The sequence below is a fragment of the Schistocerca piceifrons genome, chromosome 1 (genome assembly GCF_021461385.2).
Source record: "Schistocerca piceifrons isolate TAMUIC-IGC-003096 chromosome 1, iqSchPice1.1, whole genome shotgun sequence".
Taxonomy (NCBI): domain Eukaryota; kingdom Metazoa; phylum Arthropoda; class Insecta; order Orthoptera; family Acrididae; genus Schistocerca; species Schistocerca piceifrons.
The window spans coordinates 773930029-773955898 of NC_060138.1; the positions used below are offsets into that span (position 1 = coordinate 773930029).

Sequence of the window (25870 nt, forward strand, 5' to 3'; positions counted from 1 at the left end):
AGGAAGGGATTCATTATAGTTTTACAAGATGTACTGTCTGCCACAAAACACCTGTTGGCTTGGGAGAAGTAGGTGTAAATGCAACTGTTTAAAGCACTACACAGTGTTTTTTAGTATAGGTGTATAAATAATTGCAGAGAAAGTTGCCTGCAGTAAATGTAAGTTTGCTTGTTTAAAAAGTAATGGAATGTTTAAAACATAAGACCATGCAGTATAAAGTATGTAATATGATACTTTGATGGGTGGATGTATGCGATAATTAAATACACTCTTAATGGGGAAAAAAGGAAATCTGAGAGAAAGAGCATCTCAAATTGAGCAAGTCATTAATGTGTTGGCCCACCTCTGGCCCTTGTGCAAGTAGTTATTCGGCTTAGTATTGACTGATAGAATTGTTGGATGTCCTCCCGAGCTGGTTGGATGGCTGTTCCATAATACTCCAAATGTTCACTGTCTGGGAGAGATCTGGTGACCCTGCTGTTTAAAGTGGGATTTGAAAAGCAACAGAAACTCCCACAGTGTGCGTTCAGGCAACATCATCCTGAAATGTATTCCCAAGATGGCTTGCCATGAAGGGGAACAAAATGTGCCATAGAATTTGGTTGATGTATTGCTGTGTTGTAAGGGTACCGTGGATTATAACTATGAAAAAAATGGCACCCAGACCATTATACCTGGTTGTCGGGCGGTATGGCGGGCGATGGTCAGGTGAGTATCCCATCACTGTCCTGGGGCATCTTCAGACGCATCTTCACTGGTCCTTAGGGCTCAATTCGAAGCAGGACTCATCAGTGAAGACCATTCCACTTAAGTCAGTGAGATTCAACGCTGAAGATGTGTAGACGCCTCGGAAGCATTGGGATACCAACCTGACTATCAACTACCACACGGCCCTACGACCAGGATTGAATGTCTGGGGTGCCATTTCTTTTCATAGCAGAACCCCTTTGGTTGTAATTTGCAGCATCCTTACAGTGCAGCAGTATGTCGATATTCTACATCCCATTTTGTTGCCCTTCATGGCAAGCCATTCGGGGCTTACATTCTAGCAAGATAATGTCTGCCTGCACGTGGTGAGAGTTCTTCCTTGCCAAACTATGCATTGGCCAGTAAGGTCACCAGATCTCTACCCAGTTGACAACATTTGGACTATTGTGGCCCAGGCCCTCCAACCAGTTCAGGATTTTTACAATTTAATGTGCCAATTGGACACAATTTGGCACGATATCCCTCAGAAGGACATCCAACAGCTCTATCAATCAATGCCAAGCTGAATAACTGCTAAGGACCAGAGGTGGACCAGTACATTATGGACTTGCTCAATTTGTGAAGTTCCTTTCCTTGAGTAAATCATTCAGTTTTTTTCTGAAATTATAAACACTTGTTTGTCTGTAAATTTACATCGCAACTACCAGTTTCAGTCCCATTCAGGTAATTCCTTTGTGGTGCATCCTTCTCTTTTCTGTAGTTCCTGCTACGTGGATTTGTACTTTAGGGCTAGAAAAGTGTCATTTTCACCTTAGTGCAATTACATTTGAAATGGTTATCAGGTGAAAGTGGCCAAAATAATTTCCACTGCAGAATTCCACCACAAAATAAAGCATCCGAGAAAAAAAAACAGCCATTTGTTTGTAAATTAATCCACCATCAAATCGATAATTCTTTAGCAGTGCTGAGGAAACATATGAGGGGACAACTATTGTCAATACATCAGTTAAAAACAGTTATACACAAAATTTATCTATAAAGCAAATGATACATACCTTACTGTGAGAATTTAGAAGTTGCTCAGTTTCTTGCAGTTGGCTTTGCAAATGTTGAATAGTTGCCAGCTGAGCTGCATGATGAGCATCCATAGAACTGAGTTTGAGTTCCAAGGATGCTCTTTCCTTCTCTAGCAAATACACTCTTGCTCTGAGTTCAGCTTTGTCTTCTCTCATTGCCATCAATTCCTAATTATAAAAAAAAAGGTCAGTAGATACTTAGTAACTATACTGTGCCAACAGTGTGAAAGGCAGCTGCTATGTTTTAATGTGCATTAATAAATAAACACTGAGGATACAGTCTTACTGAAGTGTCTAAATCATACTTTGTATGTATTTTTAAGAAACTACACTCATCATTTAGTGATTGTGATTTAATATCAGTTTTCATAATATTGTTACATTCCATCCTGAATTTTCCATCATTTAAGATAACTTTTTCTCAGTTATAAAACAATGGAAAATCAAGGATGGAATGTAACAGTATTACGAGAAGGAAAGTTGCTACTCACCATACAGTGGAGATGATGAGTCGTAGACATGCAAACGCAACTCTCACACAACTGCAGTCTCAGGCAGCTGCCTGTGTGTCTATTGGTGACAAAGGCCTTAATGGCCAAAAGTTTTAATTGTGAGAGTCTTTTTGTTGTGCCTATCTGTTTCGAAACATCTCTCCTATATAGTGAGTAGCAACTTTCTTTTTAATATTTTTCTCAGTTATACTCCTTTGCCATGGTTACGCCACTTGAAAGCAATGTTTATTCATACAGATGATTATTTAATAGCAAATTGAAAAGTAAAATACAGTACTTTGTCAGTATGTCTCACTTAGATAATTTGCAGTCACTGATTGTATCTTTTTCATTTACTATGATTTTTTTGAAGAACAGACACATGTAGGGGTCATGTGGGTAACATTAAATGTAGTGAACACTACAGCTGTGTCTTACTTATTCCAGAAGAGGGACTGAAAGTAAATAAAATAAATTTTCTTGTACTTACTAAGTCTGTACTGAGTATAGGAAATACGTATAGGTACTATGTGCCATCTGAGATTAAGATAAACATAATTACTGCATTTTGGTTAGGATATCAGCACAAGGTGAAAGCAACATTTCATATGAAACTACGCAAGTAAATTTGCATCTACAACAGTTAATGTGCTGTGCATACTTTTGACTGTTTTAGAAACTTGACCTAAATGAGATGAAACGCATAAAGAAAAAGTATTTTTTTCCCCCTTCTTCTTCTTCTTCTTCTTCACTGAATTAAGATTTTGTATGATATATTTTAGACACTTTGCTATGATTTTTAGAACTGTTTAACAATAGTCATGGCTGTGTTTTCGTAGATTTTCCCGGTGTCTTATGTGTTTATGCTCTTCACGGGTATGCTGCCACATAGTGAAGACGATCATGTCTGGCAGCATACCCGTGAAGAGCATAAACATGTAAGACACCGGGGAAATCTATGGGATCACATCAGAAACCTCTACAGGGAGAAGATGGTTATTCTTGTAAAGAAGTTTGATAAATTTCGCAAGAAAGGGAAGTTGCTGAGTTCGCTTGTATTTTTAGTGTGTATTCACCGATTGCACCTGAAGATGGTGGCTAGATGGATCACCGAAATATCGTGTAGTGAAGATGATCATATTCGGCAGCATACCCGTGAAGAGCAAAAACAATATTCATAACTCTTTACAAATTATTTAATTAACTATACTGCAATTTTAGTAGAATAACCAAGTACTGAAAAACTACTCCAAAAAAATAAATTTTAGATGTAAGACACGTAGCTTAACCTCCATAAGTGTTTTTTAGCACAAGAGAGCATATTTATTTGTGTCAACAATGGTAACTAGGGCTGCATGCCAGTAACACTTATATTCAAGCTCTTCTGAATGAACTTTCACTGACTGTTGTCTTGGCCTATCACTGGTTTAATGTTAGCATCACTATCAGTAGCATTTTCTTTAAAATATTCATAGGAATGTTGCTTTGCTACTAAGCAGGTGTTTAGTGGCACAATATGGAATTTTGTGATGAAAATAATAAGTCTAATTTTATCACAGTGTCTCTTATTAATCACCTGATGAGTTTTCAAAATTCAAGTGAAAGACACTACAAATCATCTTGCTGTGGCACCCTCCAAATGTGGCCTACATATCTGGAAGGCCACCATGTTGCAACACCCTGTTCTTCAAAATACGTAGACCAAGTTCAGAGATGTGGATTATAGCAAAAATACGGCTGGTGTAGAGAACAGTGACCAGCTAATGGGCTCCTAACCTTTTGGGAGGCAGCAAATAAAGTGATGGAAAAAAGCTTTGTATGCTTTATGTAAAAAGTAGAGACCTACTAGCAAATGTCTTGTTGAATTGGTTATTGAATTGCCAACAACTTTGATAAACAAATGAGCCCTGGCTGAATCAACTTCCACTCAAACTACTTAACCTGTAAATAGACTCAGTGGAAGACGTTTTCCTAAATTGACTTTGGCTACACAAATATAAAAATAGCCTCAGAGGAGATGGATTGTTTGTGCAGACTGAAGCAAGGCAAGGCCTGGAAAACCATGTCCTTAAACAACTGCTTAACAGCAAAGCAACTTTCCTATGGATATTTGCAAGGAGCATGCTACAGAATTGCAATTAGAGTAAAACTGAAAATATTTTCATACTAAGTGACCTATACAGAAATGTATTTGCAGTTTTGTAGGTGGAGTCATCCCGAATAGATACTGCTCATCACGTCTTTCATATGATGCCCAGTGTTAAAGGGAAGCATCAGTTTGTTTCCCATAACAAATAAAGTGATTTTTAAAGTGAAATTTTACATGCCCCTTTGATAGAGTGGTCCAAAATCAGTCTAGTGCGATATTTGTTTTATCGATCTGAATTAGCAGGGACATTAAAAGAAGGAGAATAACCAGTATTGTGTGCCAGGATAGTGCTGTTACCTGGAGTACTGGTTATTCTTCATGTTTTCATAACCCGTTAATAAATATTGATAAAATCAGTATTGCACTAGATTAATTTGGGACTGCTCTGTCTAAGGGGGCACATATTCTGCTTTAAAAATCATTTTGTTCGCAAAGGAAAACGAACTCACTTTCTGTTGACACTTGGCATTGCATGAAAGACATTAAGAGCAGTATTTGTTTGCGGTGACTCCAGAAACAGAAACTGCGAATATCCAATACAGTGTCAGAGAAAATGCAACTGACAGCTCTTAGGAGAGAAACAACGTATAATACTGCATTTTCCCCCTTCAACCAATTCATTACCTGCATAAGAACAGCTGTCTCAAGATCAAGCTTTCTGGCCTCTGCAATAGACACTGGTGGACGAGGAGATGGAGGTTCTGCATGGCAGCTCTCCAGTTCAACTACTGTGGCCCTCACTGCACTGCGTTCTGCCTTCAGTTTTCCTATGTGATCACGTAGTCTTCTTTCCTCATTTTGGCCCCATTCACTGCATTCCCCTGAGCTGCTTGTGCTGCATAAATAACATTACTTGTCAATCCAGACTGTAAATGTACAGCTGGCTTGCGTTCACAACAAATAAAAACTTGATAGTAACTTCTCAGCTTAGTTTTAAATGAACAAAAATTACTTTTTTTGTTATTATCACTAAACACTGACCACTGGAAAAACACTAAGTTATCTTCTTCTGACTGGAGTCTGCTCTCACTGCCAGTCAATATAGCTCTGTTAGCAGTTCAATGCTATTATCTGAACTTGGCAATTTGGTCACTAGACTTGTATACCACCTTTATACTCATTCTATAACTATCTTCCATACCTTGCATATGATCTCAGATTCCCATCATTCTCTTAATGCATTGAGGTGTGTTTGAAGTTGTTTAAGGCTGTAGATACCGTACTGAATACCACAATCAGATGAGGAGGAAGGGAAAGGGCACTCGTGGAATTTGGACGAATAATATTCTTGCACAAGGAATGGAACTGTGAAGAAACTGTGGGTAACATAAGAAACTCTGCAGCTGATCTACAAAAGAAGGAAGTACAAAAATATGCAGGAATGAAATATAAAGAAAGTGCAGGAAAGCCAGGGTGATGAAAAGTACAAAGAAATTGACAAGACATCTATATAGTTGTGAAAAGTGACCCTAAACAAACATGTTGTGGGGCAGTGAACTAAAGACTATGCTTTATTGTAAAGAATGTTATAACATACCATGATTGTCGACTTTTGACCACAAATCAACAGAGAAAATGAAACTTACTGGCAGATTAAAACTGTGTGCCTGACCGAGGCTTGAACTCTGGACATTTGCCTTTCATGGGCTGAGTTACTCAAGCAAGACTCATGATCTCTCCTCACAGCTTTACATCCTCCAGTGCTTCGTCTCTTACTTTCCAAAGTTCACAGGAGTTTCCTGTGAAACTTGTGCGACCAACACTTCTGGAAGACAGGATACTGTAGAGATATGGCTTAGTTACAGACTGGGAGATGTTTCCAGAATGAAATTTTCACTCTGCAGCAGAGTGTGTGCTGATATGAAACTTCCTGGTGGATTAAAACTATGTGCTGGACCAAGACTTGAACTTGGGACCTTTGCCTTTTGTGGACAAGTGCTCTGCCATAATACAATTTACGCTGTGAGGATGGGTTGTGAGGTCCACTGAATCCTCCCATACACTCGAGTAATCTCCTGCAAATAGTTATTTTCAAATGTCATGAGCTACTGACCAAAATAACTGAGATATCAACACAGAGTCTAGTTTGAATGTCACAGCACTTTTCTAAATATAACAACATTAGTGTTTGTATTCTGTACTTGTCTGCAAATTTGATAACTGACTTCTCTGGGAAAGTTTGGGGGGTTCCTAAAGTTTAATGTGAGATCTGAACTATGGAACAACTTGGCATTGTTCGCATACATAAAGGATTGCAAATTGTTAAAAATCATATTAACAGCTTGAAAAGTACTGGAATGAAACTGAAATAATTCTGAATTTCAAATCTGACATATAGCTCCTGAGCCATTAACTTACATTTCAGAGCTATATTTTTATTCTTTACTTTTTGAAACATTAGGAGACTTAATTGATAAATGTGAAAACTTCTGGATAATCAATCATGTATCACTTTTAGTTTGCTGACTGTAATAATGTACAGGCACCTGTGAAGAAAACTTTAAGGGGAACTGGACAAAGACAAGTATTGCAGCAAAGAAATCGTATGTTTACTGATGGAAGAAAGAACAATGAAAGATCATGACACCATCTTAGTATTCATGAACTTATATAACAGTCTTCAATAATATAAGGTGAAATGAAAGTAACTAAAGAGAAAGATTAAGCAATCTTATATGCTTCTTAACCAATGATTAGAATGAAAGGAAATGTCTGAAAATGAGAGAGGAATAGATGATGTCCTTGTGGTTCAAAGTAAGAAAAGTTATAGGAACTGTGGCACGGAATGGACAGTTAACTCAGCAAACAATATTGATTACAGATAAACAAATCAGAGATTAAATTAATGAAGAGTAATTCAGAGGGAAATTTCTGGGGGGTGGAAAGGAATCAAAGATGCAATATAATAAAAAGACATACTCTTATGAAGTAATAGTGTTATACGGCTAGTATTAATAATATTAAAATATAATAATTTTAAGAGACATTATGTAGATAGTCTTCAATGGAATAGGATGTAATTATTGTGAAGTTATTTACTTCAATGACACTCAATTAGATAATCCAAAAGACATTGAAAACTTTCCACAAGTTGTTAAATATATGAATTTACCCATGTAAGAATTCCTTTTTGTACTAATGTTAAGTTTCTTAAATTGTTTAGATTGCGATATTAAAAGACAGCTTTATGAACTTGCAGGGCAAAAACATTAATACCTTGTTGTATGGCTGTATTCCTCCCAAGGGGATGTGCTGATGTTAATAGCATTACTGGCCAGAGTAGCTTCCAGTCTGGCTAAAAGATGTCTTGCAACTGTTTCTGTTGCTCTTCTGTTCTCACTGGCACGACGCAACAGACTACCAATTTCTACAGCATCATTTTCACCATCTTTGGATTCATCTGGAAAAATATGTTCTTGTTAAACAAAGCTGCAGCAGAAGTTCAATAACCAGTTTCACAGCACTAAAGTTACTCATCAGGTTCATATTCAAGTCATTTACAGCGAACATAGAATTTATTAGACACCCCCCATGACTCTCAGTTATCTGCAAATGTAAGGAAACAGCAAATGATGAAGACTACACGTTTGGGGAAAACTATTCTTATTATGAGGGTGTGCTGAAAAGAAATGCCTCCAAATTTTTTATGTCAAAACTCATATAGCCTTAAAATAAAACAAATACTAGTAACATTCTGCATCTTTCTTCATCACATCTGCGTTTTTATTTCTCAACATAGTCATCCTAGCAATGAACACATTTCTACCAATCAGAGACCAGTTTGTTGATACCGTCACTGTAGAATAATTTTCTTGACGGAGCCTCTATCAAAGCAAAGTTCTCAAATGTGTTTTTTAAATTCTGGAAACAACTGAGAAACAGATGGGGCCAAGTCGTAACTGGATAGACGATGATCGATGATAGTGCGCCATTGACAGTGAATGTGTCAAATTGCTGCAGATGTTGCAGCCCTCGTGTGTGGTCTGGCATAGTCATGCTGTAGGAGGGAGAGCTCAAAGTGTGGGCAAAATCTTTGAATTTTGAAACTCGGTTACACCACACTATTTCTCACATACTGGAAATTTGTGGTAAGGTCTTATGGGACCAAACTGCTGAGGTCATCGGTCCCTAAGCTTACACCCACTATTTAATCTTAGTTAAACTAACTTACACTAAGGATCACACACACACACACACACACACACACACACACACACACACACACACACACACACACCTGAGGGAGCACTCAAACCTCTGGCAGGGGGGGAGGAGCCGTGCGGACCATGACAGGATGCCTCAGACCCCGTGGCTACCCTGCACAGCTCACATACTGACATAGTTATGTTACACGTCACCATGTTACACGTCACCATGTTACACACTACAGATCGGATCCCCCTAGCAGCAGAGGGCTGCAACTGTGTAGACATGGAGAATAAAGATGTAGAATGTTAATAACATTTGTTTTATTAAAAAAATAGCTTTAAGAATACTCACATAAAAGATTCAGTGGCATTACACCCTTGTAAATGTAGTAAATTCAAGAATGTCGTAATGTTTATATTCTATCAGTCAGCTAAATATGTTCTGTTTTCAATCCCCCACACCAATATAAAGTTCATAATTAGCAAGTTTTACCTGGTGTTACTGATAAGATACTTTCAGGTGTTCATGCATTTACTTCATCTGCCAAGATTATGATCTTCAGGTCCTCTTTTACATATAACTACACATCATTATCAAGTTAATATTACTGTGTGTGTAGTACATGAGCAATTAATAATAATAATAATAATAATAATAATAATAATAATAATAATAACAATAGAAATGATGATGATGTTAGATACATTAATCAATTCTGTAATGTGATTAAGGACATCTAACAAAAGTATGGTAGCAACAGAAGCAATCAAATCTGAGGAAAAAGTTTACTGGTCCAGAGAAGAGCAAGAAATAAAAGGATAACATTAGCAGATGACAGAGAGGAAAGAAAACAGTAGTACACAGGCATAAGGAGAGTGTGGATAGTGTTGAAATGTGGCCAAAATATTGGTTCAATGCTGGACAGAAGGAAGGCAGCTGGGATGTGCCAAGAGGGAAGATAAATCAATGGAACAGGTAAAGCTGCAATCTACTCTTGAATGCAGAGTGGTTTTTGAATTGGATAGAGGTTACTAGGTGTTTGTTCCATATCCATATGACTAAAATGAAGATGGAGATGGGGAAAGATTTAAAGTTATCCATAGGTACAGGCAAGATGCTGGATGTATAACATCATGAATTGCAGCTATAGAATGATGATAAGTGTTTGACATGTGAGGAGAGATATTCAGGACATCAGTGACTCTGGAAACAATGAAGAAAATAGTGTGAACTTCCTTGTCACCTGTCTGGTCACATTGAGCACAGGAAAGACTGATGTGATCAAACAACCAAATGTTACAAACACATATATTAGAAGCATTTATGGATATTTTAAGACATCTGGAGTTTCCATTATTTGTGCCAAGCTGAACTAAACCACAGTAGTAAGCATTCAGCTGGACTAATGACTGTTTATTTTATTTCTTCAATTTTTTGGCTTGTATTTAGGCAAGAGAAAGATTACCTGCATATTCTATAAGTTTGTTCTTACCAGTTTTAAAGCTCACCAAAAATGATTCCAAAATATTTTATTGCTTTTAGATAGTGTAATTATATACAATCAAGGAGAAATGTTTGTTGATAAACATTCAATGTGATACAGGGGTGACCTGCCAGTTCTAAGTAATTAAAGTCCACATTTTGAGCCCATCATGCTACTGAATAGAGATTGACATTCATGCCTGATACAGAAGCAGAAATGATGTTCTGTCTGGAACTTAGATACTAGATGTCATCAGCAGCTAAGATACCACAACACAGCACAGATGAATATCACTGAGGTGCAGTGAGGAAAGCAATAAAGCAATGAATGAATCCTGTGGGACACTCATGAGCGTATGTTTCCAAGATGACTTTTCAGATGTACGAACAGCTTACTGATATCTGTTTTTAAGGTAGTTGTCAGCCACAGTGTTGCCCTGTTTGAGAAATTCAGCTGCTTTGTTTCCATAAGTAGTATACCAAAATAAAACGTCTTGCTGAAATGAAACAGTGTTACAATGTTCACTTCACATCTAATCAAGGCATGTTTGACATTGTCAGTGACTTTTATTAACGTATTTGCTGTGCTGTGGTGTTGACAGAAGCCTGTCCTTCAACTTATCATAAACACCTAAACACCATTGTCCTATGCTTTAGATATTATTAATAAGCTGATCAGTCTAAAGCTGCCATGAGATTTTGGGTATCATCATTGGATATCGGCTGAATTAAGGTTTGTTTTCATTCAGTAGAATATGTGTTGGTAATCAGAGAGAAATTGAAAATGTTTGTGAGACCTACATCTGAAGGTAAGTATTGGCCAGCAAGTGTTTATCGTAATTTTGTAGTGTCCTGATAAGAATTTTCCTTTTTATAATCACAATACTTTGTGTTTGATGATGATGATGTGTGTATCTCTGAACTATCTTGCCATTAAATATAGCTGTTCATATTCAGAGTACATGTAATCTCAACCAAAGACCCAATTTCTGTGTAACTGAAATGTAGAACATCGTAATTTCCTGCAACATGCATCATTCCTTCTACACTGTATTTCCAGAAGCTTTCTATGGTTTACAACATAAGTGACACAGTACGTTCACATACAAGTGGAACCTTGATTCATCTGATCAGATAACACTTATCCAGTCTACTACAATTCACGTTTGTTCTTTGTTGCATCACTGTATTTGGGCAACTTTCTTGGCAAGAATTTAACTCTTCACTTCATGCCCATTCTGTGTGATTTCCTTTAAAGTGCTAGTTTTGGAATGTATTTGAAAGGATTCACATTGACATCTTCCACCAACTTCTACAGGTCACTGAAGCAAGTTTCAGTGTCAAGCTGGGACATACAGACTGTTCCAGTCCACTGTGTTTGTCTTCTGCCTCCAATTCTGATGTGAATTCTACCTGGACAGGGACATTTACCACAGCTTGTACATATTTATGATCATATATATGGTGATAATTATTCGAAATTTGTCACTTACTATGCAGGGCAACCTCTTACATCCTCAAAAATAACTATCCACTTTTGTCCCTTTGTCACATCAGCCTTGCCTCCGCCTCCAGGTTACTCATAGTTAAAGAGGCAGTCACTGCACCATACCCTCACCATAGACACTTTTAGTGATAAATGTTGCTGCTGCATGTAATCAAAATAAGATCTGAAATAAAATACAGTATTTCTTGTCTCCCTGAGAAATGCGTGAAATAAACCATCAATTTTCTGCAGCAAACAGGTTATGTACATTATTGATGTAAATAAACACACTATTTTGGATGGAGTTTTCTTCCTTCTTGCATCATGGCAAAGTTGTCATGAAGAAACTCTTGTGCCATTATTACTATGTATGAAATTGTGCTAGAACATTTGTGCAAGAGCCAGTTACCAAAAGAAAATATCTAGAGTGACCATCCAGCACAAACTTAGATTCTAATTTTTACATTATTTTACACTTTAAAGGCAATCTGTATAATGTCTCCTTTGTAATTTGGTACCAAATTGTTGCAACTACTCATAACTATGGATTAATATGCAAATTGATTGTTTCAATTAAAACAGCATGAGAATTAAAAGAATATTTAATTTACTTCGAAGAAAAAAAATAAAAGTGACTTTTCTGTAATTCAATCAGAAGTTGGAATTTCTTACAAAAGTCTAGCACTGTAACTCAATCCAAGTGCAGCACTCAAGGGTCAATCACCATTTCTAGTTCTACAGAAAGAGAACTTGCAGAATAAAACTAAATGTATGAAAAATTTACAAATCTAGAAATTGTGCCAATGCACTTCATTGCCGACAAAATCTTACTTTCAAAAGAGGCAGAAATTCTGGACTTCAGCTGTGGGAACCTGACTGAAATATATGATAAGAATTTAAGTTTAGAAACAATGCTATAAGAATTGCATCAGAACATACACCCACAATTTGCTTCCTTTATTAATCATATAAGAATATAATGCCATTTAATTAAAAAACAAAACGAATAAATTCATCATTACACTATGCTATGCAGTGGAACAAAAGTAACGAAATATATGAGCAAATAATTTGTCACATGAGGTTGTACCATTACATATATTGAGCAGAGACAAGAAATAAAGAAGAATAAGTGAAAATAACTGCACCAGTCTAAGTTAGTGAAAATTTGATATTCTGTAAAGAAGGTGGTGTACTGAACCAGCTACAAGTACCTAGAATAGTAAATGATGAACATTGTAGAAGTAGCATACTGTTGTTGTTGTTGTTGTTGTTGTGGTCTTCAGTCCTGAGACTGGTTTGATGCAGCTCTCCATGCTACTCTATCCTGTGCAAGCTTTTTCATCTCCCAGTACTTACTGCAACCTACATCCTTCTGAATCTGCTTAGTGTATTCATCTCTTGGTCTCCCTCTACGATTTTTACCCTCCACGCTGCCCTCCAATACTAAATTGGTGATCCCTTGATGCCTCAGAACATGTCCTACCAACCGATCCCTTCTTCTGGTCAAGTTGTGCCACAAACTTCTCTTCTCCCCAATCCTATTCAATACTTCCTCATTAGTTATGTGATCTACCCATCTAATCTTCAGCATTCTTCTGTAGCACCACATTTCGAAAGCTTCTATTCTCTTCTTGTCCAAACTATTTATCGTCCATGTTTCACTTCCATACATGGCTACACTCCATACGAATACTTTCAGAAATGACTTCCTGACACTTAAATCAATACTGGATGTTAACAAATTTCTCTTCTTCAGAAACGCTTTCCTTGCCATTGCCAGCCTACATTTTATATCCTCTCTACTTCGACCATCATCAGTTATTTTGCTCCCCAAATAGCAAAACTCCTTTACTACTTTAAGTGCCTCATTTCCTAATCTAATTCCCTCAGCATCACCCGACTTACTTAGACTACATTCCATTATCCTTGTTTTGCTTTTGTTGATGTTCATCTTATATCCTCCTTTCAAGACACTGTCCATTCCATTCAACTGCTCTTGCAAGTCCTTTGCTGTCTCTGACAGTAGCATACTAAGATAGCTAAAAGTAACTAGAACATAAATCACATAAATATGGGATTGAAACAAACGAAGTGTATGTACAGGTTGGAAATCAGTATGATAATGTCCACAACATAGCAGTTGAACAAAGTCTATGAAAATATGGTGGGCAGACAATGACTTGTCTCAGTAAAAGTAGCTGATAGTCATGCAGAAGACAGCTTAGTAGAATATATCTGGTTGACCATACAGCTGTTCCCAGTTGCTGGAGTTTCAGATGGCATCTTACACAAAATATTTAAGTTTTTCCAGATAAAATCTGATCACAGCTAGGTGAATTTACACTTAGAGAACTGCACAGCTCATGGTGTTGCATATTAGCTAGTACGCATTGACCATCAGAGCTGCTACACAAAATGGGCACAGCAGATCAGAGAAGGGCAAATGACTAACTGCTGCTACTGCCTTATCCGTAGTTGCAACCACCAGCACTGAGCAGTTAATGCATGCCTTTATATTATCATTGGATCTGTCTTGATCTGTGTTTGGCAAATTTTTGTGAATTTGATTTAAATTACTTAGGCCAAAGAGTCATTACATTGTCTCAACATTAATCTACGGGCTCAGCCTATTTCCAAGCCTTCATTAATTAATTATTATGTAGTTTCAAAAATGTTGGATGGCTGATTCTTTTGTAAAGTATCCTTATTATTAAGATTTATTGATATTCAAGTCATTTACAGCGAACATGTAATTATGATCCTTTAATAATTTTCCCCTATTACCTCATGCAATTATGAAAGTTTTAATCATTATTTTCCTTTTGTTACAACTAAGTATAACTATTTACTGGAGATATAATATTATAACATAAATAATTTTACCTTTTCCTGCAAATTTTCCAATACCAGCTGCTCTACAATTTGCAAGGAGCAACCCGAGTTCACTTTCCAACAGTGCAACCAAAACATCATAAGCTTCAATTGCTCGATCACTATATCCTAATGCTAACCTGAAATTAAAAAATAATTGTTCACAAATACACCATGAATGCCATGAATAATCATGAGAGCTGTTCTGACTGAATACAAAAACCTAGACATCATTTTAGTCAATTACAGATCTGTATCACAATTCCAGAGTTATATTTGATCTGTGATCTAAACATAAAAATTAAATGGCAAAACATCTGTGGGCTATGATAGCATTAAAAAAGCATTTAAACAAATATGAGTAAGTATAGACAAGAAGCTGCTACATAGAGATGAGAACTGAATAAAGTGAGTGTAATTTTATACCACAATGTAAGAAATACTATGATCATAATACTTCAACATCAAGAAGAGAAAAATAAAGATTTTTTTTTAAAGCAAGAATCTTGTATTCCTTTTATAGTTCCTATCAACATATTTGCTTCCTGCTTTTGTTCTACTTACTTCCTTAATTCTTTTAACAGTTGCAGACGTGCTCGCTAATGTTGTCTTGAGTGGTGAGTTGTTGTATGTAATGCACTGTGTTTGCACTGCCACCAGGTATTGAAGTACAGGAGTGATCTGCCCCAGTCTGTGCTGAATACATAAATGTGTAACATTGGCAGTGATAACTCTTAGTGACCAAGTTTTGTCACTGCCAAGACCAACTAAACATAGTGACTGTAAATATTTATTTGTTTAATTCATTCATGTTCTGTTGGTTTGTAATACAAGAGAATTGCTTCTATATGGAATGAGTCATAATTATACATGAGAACAGCCCTTACAGATGTTAAAAAGATACAAATTGTATAGGAACAAAATATGCTAATAATTACAGGCTTAAGTATTTCATGCAATGAAACAAAGGTATAAACTAATAAAATTATAATTATTCTACATTTCAGGCTACAAATCTAATAGAGCTAAGTACATCATTAGCCTGAGCAAACATTTCCTTGCTGACTTAGGTTATCACACTCAGTTACAAAGTGGTAATAGCAAATATTACAAATACAATGTGCCATATCTAAATCACAATGTAGAAATGTTTACATTAAATAATTCATCAAGAGACTAAAAAGAGTTTTTCAGAAGATATTCCTTCTCTTGAACTGTGGCATTGCACTAGTAAGATTTTCATTGTCTGGGGGGAGTGCATTAAACACATTTGTGTTTGAGCAGTGCACCCCTTTTGTACTAGATTAAAGTTTTTTCTATCAACATGCAAGTCATGTTTTGATCTTGTGTCGCCATCATGGTCGGTAATACTGGTTTTGTGCATGGGGAGGTCCTTAATTAAAAAGAATATAAGGGATAGGATATGTTGCGAGGTCATTGTAAATATTTTATGTATTTTAAAAGATTTCTGCATGAATGATTTCTGTTAACTCCTCTTACAATTTGGATTGCTCTTTTTTGATTGACAAATACTTTATATGCCATTTGTTGCTTACCCCAAAATATTAAGCCATAGGACCACAATAAAAGAAAATAACCAAAATATGAAGGGTTAACAGCATCAGTATTAGCAGTTGCTGCTATAATACATAGAGCATAAGCTGCTGAACTAAGTCTTTTTTTCAAGTCCAGAATATGGCACGACCTTTTGTAGAGGCCTAAAATTTTTGAAGAATGAACTTTATGTATATCTGGATCATTACAGCTTAGACTTACTCGTACAACTTTCTGAGACCCAGATAAATGAAAAGCCAGGCCATTGCAGCTGAACCAGTTTTGGAGATCATGGAACACAAAGTTGGCAGATGTTGCAATGTCATTGTCATGTGTTTTTTCAACTAAAAGATAAGTATTGTCTGCAAAGAGAGTAAATTTGCTAGAAGCTTTTTTAAAAAGTGAAAGGTCACTAACAAAAATAAGAAAGAGCATAGAGCCATGCACATAACTTTGCGGCTCTCCTGTACTCACTGTTCCCCAACCAGATGAAGGTATTGTGCCATCTTCACGATTCAGTGATACAAACATTACTCAGTTTGTTAATTTATGACTTTGAAGCTATGACACAAACTGAATACCATAAAAGTAAGACCATAAAGATATTAAACTGTTTCTCTTTCAAGTACGAATTATGTGTTTGATGAATTTCATTATGATTTTAGAAAGCCATCGTGAAAGGTATGTCTCACTTGTGATTCATTTCAGTTCTTTGTAGTTCCTTCCTTGCTACCTGATCATTACCTGTGCTGTTGCATAAGCATTTCTCATTGCACTAACTCAAGAAATCCTTTAATACTTATGCGGATTGTTTTTGGAATGTTCCTCACACATTGCCCTTTGTTGGGCAACATTATCTAGCTCATGTGGTATGTGGACTACCCTTCCAGTAATAACACTTTTGTGACCTGATACTGAAGTGTATAATAAAAAAATCAAACTTACAACTTTATAAACAGAACCTTAATGTTGGTGAAGACAGACAGAAAATAGAAAATGTAATGGAAAGGTGGAGAGGTGAAAGAGTGAAAGGCATGGATAGTTCCAAAAACAAGTTCTGGTATCCCAGCCCAATGAACCTGAAAGCCCAATAGAACACAGGGGCATACATGACAGCTGCTAGGTGGCACTCCTAATATTTGCAAGCATTGCTGTTGCCGCCTCAGCATTTTGCATGGGCCATGTTCCCCTCCCCCACGCCAGCCTGTCAACCCCTGCATTGTAAAGCTAGAAGCACAGGGATCTGGACCTCAGTCATGTACTAACTGCACTCTTGTATTGTTTGTTGTACTCATTGTTGTTTGGTTCCTGATACTACTACGCCTGGGCTCTTGATTTGCTTCACTCTCCGGACTTGTCATTCTGCCACATTGTCATCTTTCTGTGTTTTTCAGTGACTCACCATTGACATCCTCGGCCAGTTGTCCAGTGTCTCCTGGTTTGTCCACTTCTGAATACTAAAACAGGTGATGAGGAAAAAGGTTAACAATGTCTTATGGATGTCAACCTTGTGCAGCTTGTGGAACAGCAAAAGCTACAGCTACTCCTGCAGCAGCAATTGCTAGACCACTTCCAACAGTAGCTGCAGCAGCAAACCGACTTGTTACATCAGGAAATTCAGCTTTCGTCATGTTTGCAGGTTATGGGCTCACAACCTGGCTGTGATTGCTTCCCAGGAGGAGCCCCGCCCACCCACACTTTCTTTTAATGATGCCAAAGAAGACTGCGACACTTATTTGCAGCAGCTGAAACAGCACTTCGCCACTTTTCTGGTTTCTGATGACACTCTCCAATGGCTGCTCTTCCTTTCTTGGGCTACCCCGTAGACTCTCAGTAAACAAGCTGGCACCATTCCCACATCTGGTTGCACTCACATCTGAGGATATGTGTTTGTTGTTGTCAGACACTTATATATAGTGTTTCCATGTGGTCACATCATGCCTTGAGTTCCATAAATACCACAAGCAACTGGGTCACTCATATCGCTGGTGGTTGACAGATTTGCAAGGCCTGAGTCAACATTGTGATTTCACTTGCACGAACCTGTCTTGCAGAACCTCATATGCAGATTCCTTGATTTGAGGTGTGGTAGTACAACTGGCCTCTGATCTGAAAGTATGTACTGCAGCTCTCAAGCTGTACAATCCTTTGTTTGAAAGTCATGCACTCTTTTGAGACTACACAGGCAGCAAATGAACTCCTTTGGCTCATTCCGGATATCTGCAGTTCAACTGCCACCAAGGGGACGGAATTCTCTTAAGTTCTTTTCCTGCCCGCAGCATTGTGATTTGTCTCTTTTCGGCATGTCAATGGCATTTGAGCAGCCGGTCACAACGCTTTGGCATAAACACAGGACTGACATCCTGGCCTGACTGTTCCACAATGAACCAATAATGTGTACTGTCTAGATTTATGGGCACACTTCACCCATTGCAGAAAGCATGGGCATCTGTGAACTGTCTGCAGCTGAGCATCACAACAGCCGAACTCCACTCCACAATTGCATCAAGGGATGATGCATTAACTCCAGGCCTTCGTTCTCCAGGGCAATCCTCCCATCACTAAGTTGTTTATTTATTTCATGATTACACATCAGGATGTCCCTCTCCAAGTAGACATGGGAGCAACTGTCTCCCTGGTGAGCCTCCCAACAAATGATCACATGAGTTACCCAGCACTGGCCCCACCCAACCACAAATTGGCTGCATGCGATGATAGCTTAGTTCCCCTCAGAGATCAATTCACAACTACAGGAGATTGAAACAGGGTTACACAGCCGATAAAACAGTTTGTTGTCAACAGTCACTTGACTGGTAACATTTTCGGCTTGGATGGCTTCTCACTATTTGGTTTGTTCATCACGGACAAAGTTCATGTCATCTCGAACATGGTTCCCTTCCAGAAACTTGGCAACTTTGTGCCCCTTTTGCATCTCTGTTCGAACTTGGCACGGATTGCGCCACCAATTTCGAGAAACATATTTCTCTACATCCAGATGCAGTGACTGATTTCTGTTCGTCAGCTCTGATTCTGGTCTTCCTATGTATGTCGTTAAGCTTGAACTAGATCACCTTCATGAAACTGAGACAATTGAACCTGTCAAAGCAAATGCTTGGGCCACACCCCTGGTAGTGATTAAGAACCCAAATGGCTCTGTGGAGATTTTGGGCTGACAAGCAATGCTCAACATACTTGGAAACCTACCCCATACTATGTCTGGAGGACATCTTCACTCAAAGTATGTTGGCAGCTAGGTAAACCTCACATATGCTAAATTTATAGGTACCACTAGATGAGGAATCACAACATGTTATGGTCATCAATAAATGCTTTGGCTAGTACAAATACAAATGTTTGTCCTTAGAGATCTCTTCCACTTCGGCAATCTTCCAAAGATGCACGGAACAGTTAGTTATGTGCATCCCAGATTGTACCAATTATCTGGCTGACTTAACTGTTACAGGTCCCATGTGCCAGAGCCACCTGTGCAACCTCTTTGCTACATTACATGATCCAGGGCTCAAGTGCTGCTTACACAAATGCCAGTTTTTTCAGGAGAAAGTGGAATACCTCAGACATCTACTAAACAAAGATGGGATTCAGGCCACTGACTGCAACATTTCAGCTGTAGACTCTCTCCCACATCCACAAAACCTACAGGAAGCTGCAGGTCTTTTTGGGTAAAGTGAATTATTATTGCAAGTTCCTCCTGCAAGTAGCACACACACTATGTACCTCCTAAACTAGTTGCAGAAGAAGGGCATTCAGTTCTGATGGTCAGGCTGCCTGCGAGCATGGTTTCACGCAGTTATGCTTAGCATCCTGCCTTTTGACTTGTTCTACATCACGCCCCCATGTTTTGGCTGCTGACACTTCCCCCTGTGGCACAGGTGCAGTGCTGGCACTCTGCAACTATGATGGCACTGAGTAACCAATTGCCTGTGTGTCCCAGACACTGACTTCACTCAAAGAAACTGTCTGTGTACCAAGAAAGAGGCTTCGGAGATCATCTTTTCTATTAAGAAATTCCATGTGTACCTCTTTGGGACCAAGTTTACGCTCATTACTGACCATAATGTGTTGATTGCTCTCTTTGGGCTACATGCACAGCTTCCAGGATGGACAGCTGAAAGGCTCCAATATTGGGCTCTTTACCTTAGTTCTTATAGTGACAACATTAACTACAAGCCTACTGTGCAACATGCAAACATGGATGCGCTCTGATCTACCCTCAGGACTAGACCCGGCATTTGACTAACATGAGATCTCCTGTTTCCACATTGACATACCATGGAACGGTTTCCCTTTACTGCTACTCGCATCACAGCAGACACGTGCTGCAATCCTACCTTACAGCATGTCAAACACTATGTGCTACATGGGTGGCCTATTTATTTTTCAGAATCTGTTGCTCCAGAACTCTGGACTTGGGCCCATCTCTCTCATAATTTACTTGTTGTCTCTGATGTTCTCCTTCTGAATGCAAAGGCGGATACCCACTGTGTTGTCATCCTGACTACCTGACGCCTTCATATCTTGGACTCCTCCATTGTGGGTATTGGGGTATTTCATGGATGAAAGCCATTACCAGGCAACATGCTTACTGAAAGAATACTTGGAGGCTATGGAGCAAAGATGTTCTGCCTGTGCCCAACATCAGGCTGCTCCGCCTCAGTCTTTTTCCCCTCCCCATCCCCTACCCACCTCTGTCATCCTGGGACAGCATTCATCTGTACTTTGTTGGTCCCTTTCTGGGCTCTATGTAGCTCACTGTTGTGGACGCTTATTCCAGCTAACCGTATGTGGTTAGCATGGCGTTCACCACTACAGCAGCCACACTCAATAGACTTATTCACATTCTAACCATCAAAGAGCTTCCCCACACCCTCATGTCAGACAGTGGGCTCCAATTAATGGCAACAGCCTTTGAACAGTTCTGCACCACCAATTGCTTCAAATACCCACTTAGTCCAACTTTTCACCCCTACTCCAATGAAGAAGCAGAGAATGGTGCGAACATTCAAACAACGAATTTTGAAAGTATTGGATGCATCCATGTCTGCAGTGGCACTCACAATGTTCCTGAACACTTACAGGACCACTCCTGTCCATGACTGCAACCCAGCAGAGCTTCTTCATGAGTGACAGCCACATACTCTCCTCCATCTCCTGGCACCTCGGAATCCCAGACCTGACCCACTGGATGACACCTGTCAGATTCAGTAGTCTTGGCACAGTCATATGGAGCAAACCCTTCATGGATGCAGGCTATGGGGGTGGTCACCCATGGGCAGTACTCTATGATGGTTGACACTCCACAGAGTTTGGAGTGTTGGCACACCAACCAGCTCTGTTCCCTCCTACTGACTGCACCACCAACAACAGGTCACTTGGAGTTGGTGCATCCCCCCCTTACAAATCCGTCAAGTTTGTGCTGCGGAGCATTGTTGGTGGTTCCCGTGGATGCGAGTGTTGAGGTAGGGCCCTACAGAATCCCTTGGTTCAACAACCATCTCCCACACTGCTGTTTCCCAGTGCATTGCCTGAAATTCTGCATTCCTTCTCCCAGCTGGCGGGACACCAACCACACCACTGGTTCATCTTCCAAACCATTGTCCAGGATGTCTCAGGCCCTAGTGCCCCTTTCAGAGGGGAGCGATCGTGGTGGTGGTGGTGGTGGTGGTGGTGGTGGAGAGGGGGGGGGGAGGAGGGGATGGGGAGGGGGGAGGGGGGGAGGGGATATCTCGTATCCTGGCCTGATGAGCTTGAAAGCCTGCCAGAACACATGGACCTGAACAGCCACTAGGCGGCACTCCTAAATTTTTCAAGTGCTGCTATCACTGCCTCAGTACTATGCATAGGCCATGCCCCATGTGCCAGGCTATCGACACCCATGGCTGCACTATACAGCTAGTGGTGCAGTGCTCAGTCCTCAATCATCTTGTGACTGTGCTCTCATATTGCTTGTAGTATTCATCGTTGTTTGGTATCCCGTACTGCTGCGACTAGGTTCTTGGATTGTCACTCTGCCATGTTGTCTTTGTTCTCTGTCCATCACTGTTGGTTTTTTTTGGTGTGTTTTTCAGTGATTCACTGTCGACTTCCTCGGTTGGTCAGCCAGTGTCTCCTAGTTGTGTCTGATTCTGGCTACTATACAAGTTTTGCACATTCATGTATTTCGAAGTCATGGGTGAAGGAGAAAATTTTACTGGTGGCAGTCCAAGGGCATTAGCCTATTTTACTGTGTATCATATAATATACATGTATCCTTACAGCACTTGGGCAATAGAGGTTTGAAGCAAGCTACTTTTGCTGAGGGTGTACTCAACCAATGAGCTTGTCTCGTGTCTGTCAAGACTGCTCCAGTAACTTTTATTTTGGTGATTCGCAAGTTTGTTTTCAAAGAATATTAAAGTTTTAATAATCACTTTCTGGAATATGGGAAGTTGCAAGTTTATGTGAACTGCACCATCAGTGAGAACATGACAGTAACAGGTGAATTATTTGTTGAGAAACTGTAATGTTTCATTTACCTTTCATCCTTATCTCTGTTGACTCAGCGAAAATGAAAATAGTATGAAAGAATATTCAATTCATCTATTTATTTTCATCTTAAAATGAAAAATATTCATTTTTTGTGTGTTACCAATTTCAGCTCTATAATAAGGCAGAATTTCTATTTCAAAACAAATATACTAACCTGAGTGCTGTGGCATTTGACTCATATTTTCCAAGCAGCAAGCTAAGGCGGTCACACTGTGACTTGCTGTCTTCCAGGGTGAGGGCTAGGACAGTATTTTGAGCTCTAAGATGTTCTACACGACTATTCAGTCTCTCCGTTTCCACTTCAAATTGCCGCCTTACAGCTGCTTCACCATGGGTCAATTCTTGCAGATCTGCCTCTTGTAATTCACTAACTAATGTTTCTGCCACCTTGGTGCTGCATACCTGTTTACAGAAGATAAAGCTATACATACCAAATTTTTATAGAAGAGCTCTTCTGCCATATTGAAGCACTCTGAGGAGAATAAGATACACATTAATTAAATATGCTAGAAGACCATTATGAAGCCATAACATAAGAACTAATTATGAACTTTGTTAGATGAAATGTGAAACGCTTTTTCTTATTTCCATAGGTGGTTCCAGCTGAACAGCGTACCTCCTTTTTTCACACTAACTACGGCAGTTGTGCACATTTGTGATGACGTATTGCTTTCTGGCCTGAGCAAATATGTCTTCCATATTAGTAAATTTCTGTTTGAGCAACTTTGAGCTGTTTCAGGAGAAAGCATCAGGCTTTTGTTGTATGTTTAGTTGAGTATATATTTCCTAACCTGAAATATAGATGGCATTATCAAAGGTTTCCAGTATACAGCGAATGCTTTTAAAGAAGTTTATTGTTTGTCTACAGTATCAAAGGGTTCCTGATAACTTAAGAAAAATTTCTTCTACAGACTGATGATGTCAATAATTTTGTGTTGAGGTATGCTGCCTGTGATAGCACGAAGTAGAGAAGTGTAATTAGTGTAAGAGGGTCCAGTGCCAACAGGATAGTTTGTCACAGTAGTAAAAGATAATTACTCTGGAAATGGAGCATGGATTGACAAAAAAGAGAGGTGCTTGGCAATATTCTGGAACTTTTGTGGAGAAATGGAAAAGTCAGATATTACCCATTTTTTTAGGACTATGGAGGTGAAAAAGCTACCAAAAGTATTACACAATTGTAGATGCAATCTCTCCCTCTAACTAAAGGATAATTTTGTGAATCACACGAGAGGTGATTGCACAGAGCAAATCAACAAGTAATCTTTATTGGAGTGCAATTAATGATCCATCAAGTTACTGTAGCCATTAAAACGAATTTAATAAAGTTAGGGTTTTGTGTGCTTGTACATACAGAAAAATTCTCATATGAAAATGCCATCAGCTCCCACCAGATGTTGCAAATGATATGCATCTACATGTAAACACATTGACAGTGTACAGTACTTAAATTCATAAAAAAACAAAAAAACATACCACCTGAATCAAAGACCAATCATTTACAGTCAATCTTCTAAGGCGCATTCCATGATCATTTGCTTTCCAATAAGAATACAAGTATATAAATTTTGTGACTGCTTTCACATTCTTTCTCCAAACAGAAACAGTTTTAACAAGTAGTGTGAGTAGAAATCATGTTCATGAAAACTGACTGTGTTCTGAACATAGGCTTTATACCACTTGTCTATTACCTCTGTTACCAGGAGTATTTCTCCTCAACTATATCTCCAACAGATCTAAACCACTAAATCTCTTATTTCTCAGAAACCATTTGGTTGTGGACATAAAATATATCAACAAAATTCATTAATTTCTGAGTTTTCTAACGACTTCACCTTGTCTGAAACTGATCCTGGGTCATGGCTTCGACATTAACTTTTTGGAAACACAAGTCCAGTGATCTGAATCCTTTAACAAAATTCGATTCTGCCTGGCAGACAACTTGTACACAATTCATCAAAGTATACTGATTGCAGCGTCAGTCTCTCCTCATGGGATCACTGTGCAATAGTGTCATGTACTTGGAGAAACTATCAGCATCGTCTGTCATCAGTCATCATTAAAATGAGCGGTATTTTTCTAAAGTACAAAATTCTGACTAGTGAACTTCTCATCCTCAGGCACAGTCCCAAACAATAACATGGTTCTTTTTTCTTGTGAGGTGTTTAGCAAAAAATTTAAAAAAAAAAAAAGGGTAGTACATGGATAATGCGCAAGTTGTCTGGGATGCCTTATGAAATGGAAGTAAGTGACATAAAGAAAAAAAAACCAATATGTCTGTAACGGGTACAAAGCCGAAGCCTACTTTATCTCGTACGATCAGTGGCCAATAAAGATTCTTGATTATCTTTGATTTTCCATATTGTCAATTGCACTTGTTATACCCTGGGAAAAGCATCCTATAATTATAAAGAAATGAAACAAATCATACCAAAACGTTTACATCTTTACTTCTGAAACCACTGTTAAGAGTGTCATAGAAAGTAATCATTACAGTAGCATCATTACTGGATTCCATTTGTGAAGAGTCAGAGACTGATTATACATGTTCATTCTGTTTGATCATATCTTATCTGCATTATCACTACACAAATGTAATGCACATCTTCAAATTATTTTCAGATGTTACTTAGTAGACTGACTCAGATTTTCACAGAAAGTAAATAATGATTTCTGCATCACAAACAGGTAACTATTTGCAACAGAAAATCTATATCGTAACTGAATAACTTGTCAGGGTTGGGGTTCATAGTCATGTAAAATTCTGTAAATGGCACCTCAGTCACCTTCAACTGTAAAAGTTATTTAATCGTACTATTCTAAGTTTGGCCATGTGCCAACTATCGGCAACTACCAAGTAGTATAAATGTGCTTTTGCATATTATAAAAACACTTTTCACATGTTTCTCCTTTATAAGGAGGAATTTTAAACGTCTTGTTATGAATTGCACTGTGTTTGTTGTTTCCCAACTTTCCAATATTGGTGCTATCAAAGAGTCAGTGATGGTAAGCACTATTGGATGACATTTATCTTGGCCTTAAGGTCAGCTCTTCTCTTGGTCAGGACAAGTTCTGCAACATAAGGAACTATTGTCATGTATGTGACTGCTGGTGTACACAGCTGATGAAAAGCTCTCAAGTTTCCAGCCAGGTGGCAGTATTATACAACTGCAATGTTTCAACGAGTGACATACTCATCACCTTCTAGCGAACTATTGTTTTGTCTGTCACAACTTAAATCCTTATTGGATTAAGATGGTAAATCTAAAGCAATACACATGGATGAAGTTAGATACGAATATAAGCCAAAAGAAACAAAAGAGAAACAAAGTGGGCTCTATACCAAATGGTTAAA

The 25870-nt window shown here is 38.5% G+C and overlaps 1 protein-coding gene across 4 annotated transcripts in view; it reads right to left on the reverse strand.

Moving 5' to 3' along the window:
* Positions 1-25870, reverse strand: part of LOC124712492 (colorectal mutant cancer protein) — a 613504-nt gene that overhangs the window by 9865 nt on the left and 577769 nt on the right. For all 4 annotated transcript variants that reach the window (XM_047242790.1, XM_047242798.1, XM_047242807.1 and 1 more), the window contains 5 exons: positions 22670-22917; positions 14428-14555; positions 7641-7824; positions 5049-5259; positions 1764-1952 (listed from right to left, as the gene is read on the reverse strand). In XM_047242790.1, coding sequence (XP_047098746.1) covers positions 1764-1952; positions 5049-5259; positions 7641-7824; positions 14428-14555; positions 22670-22917 — 960 coding nt within the window. The remainder of the gene's footprint in view (positions 1-1763; positions 1953-5048; positions 5260-7640; positions 7825-14427; positions 14556-22669; positions 22918-25870) is intronic.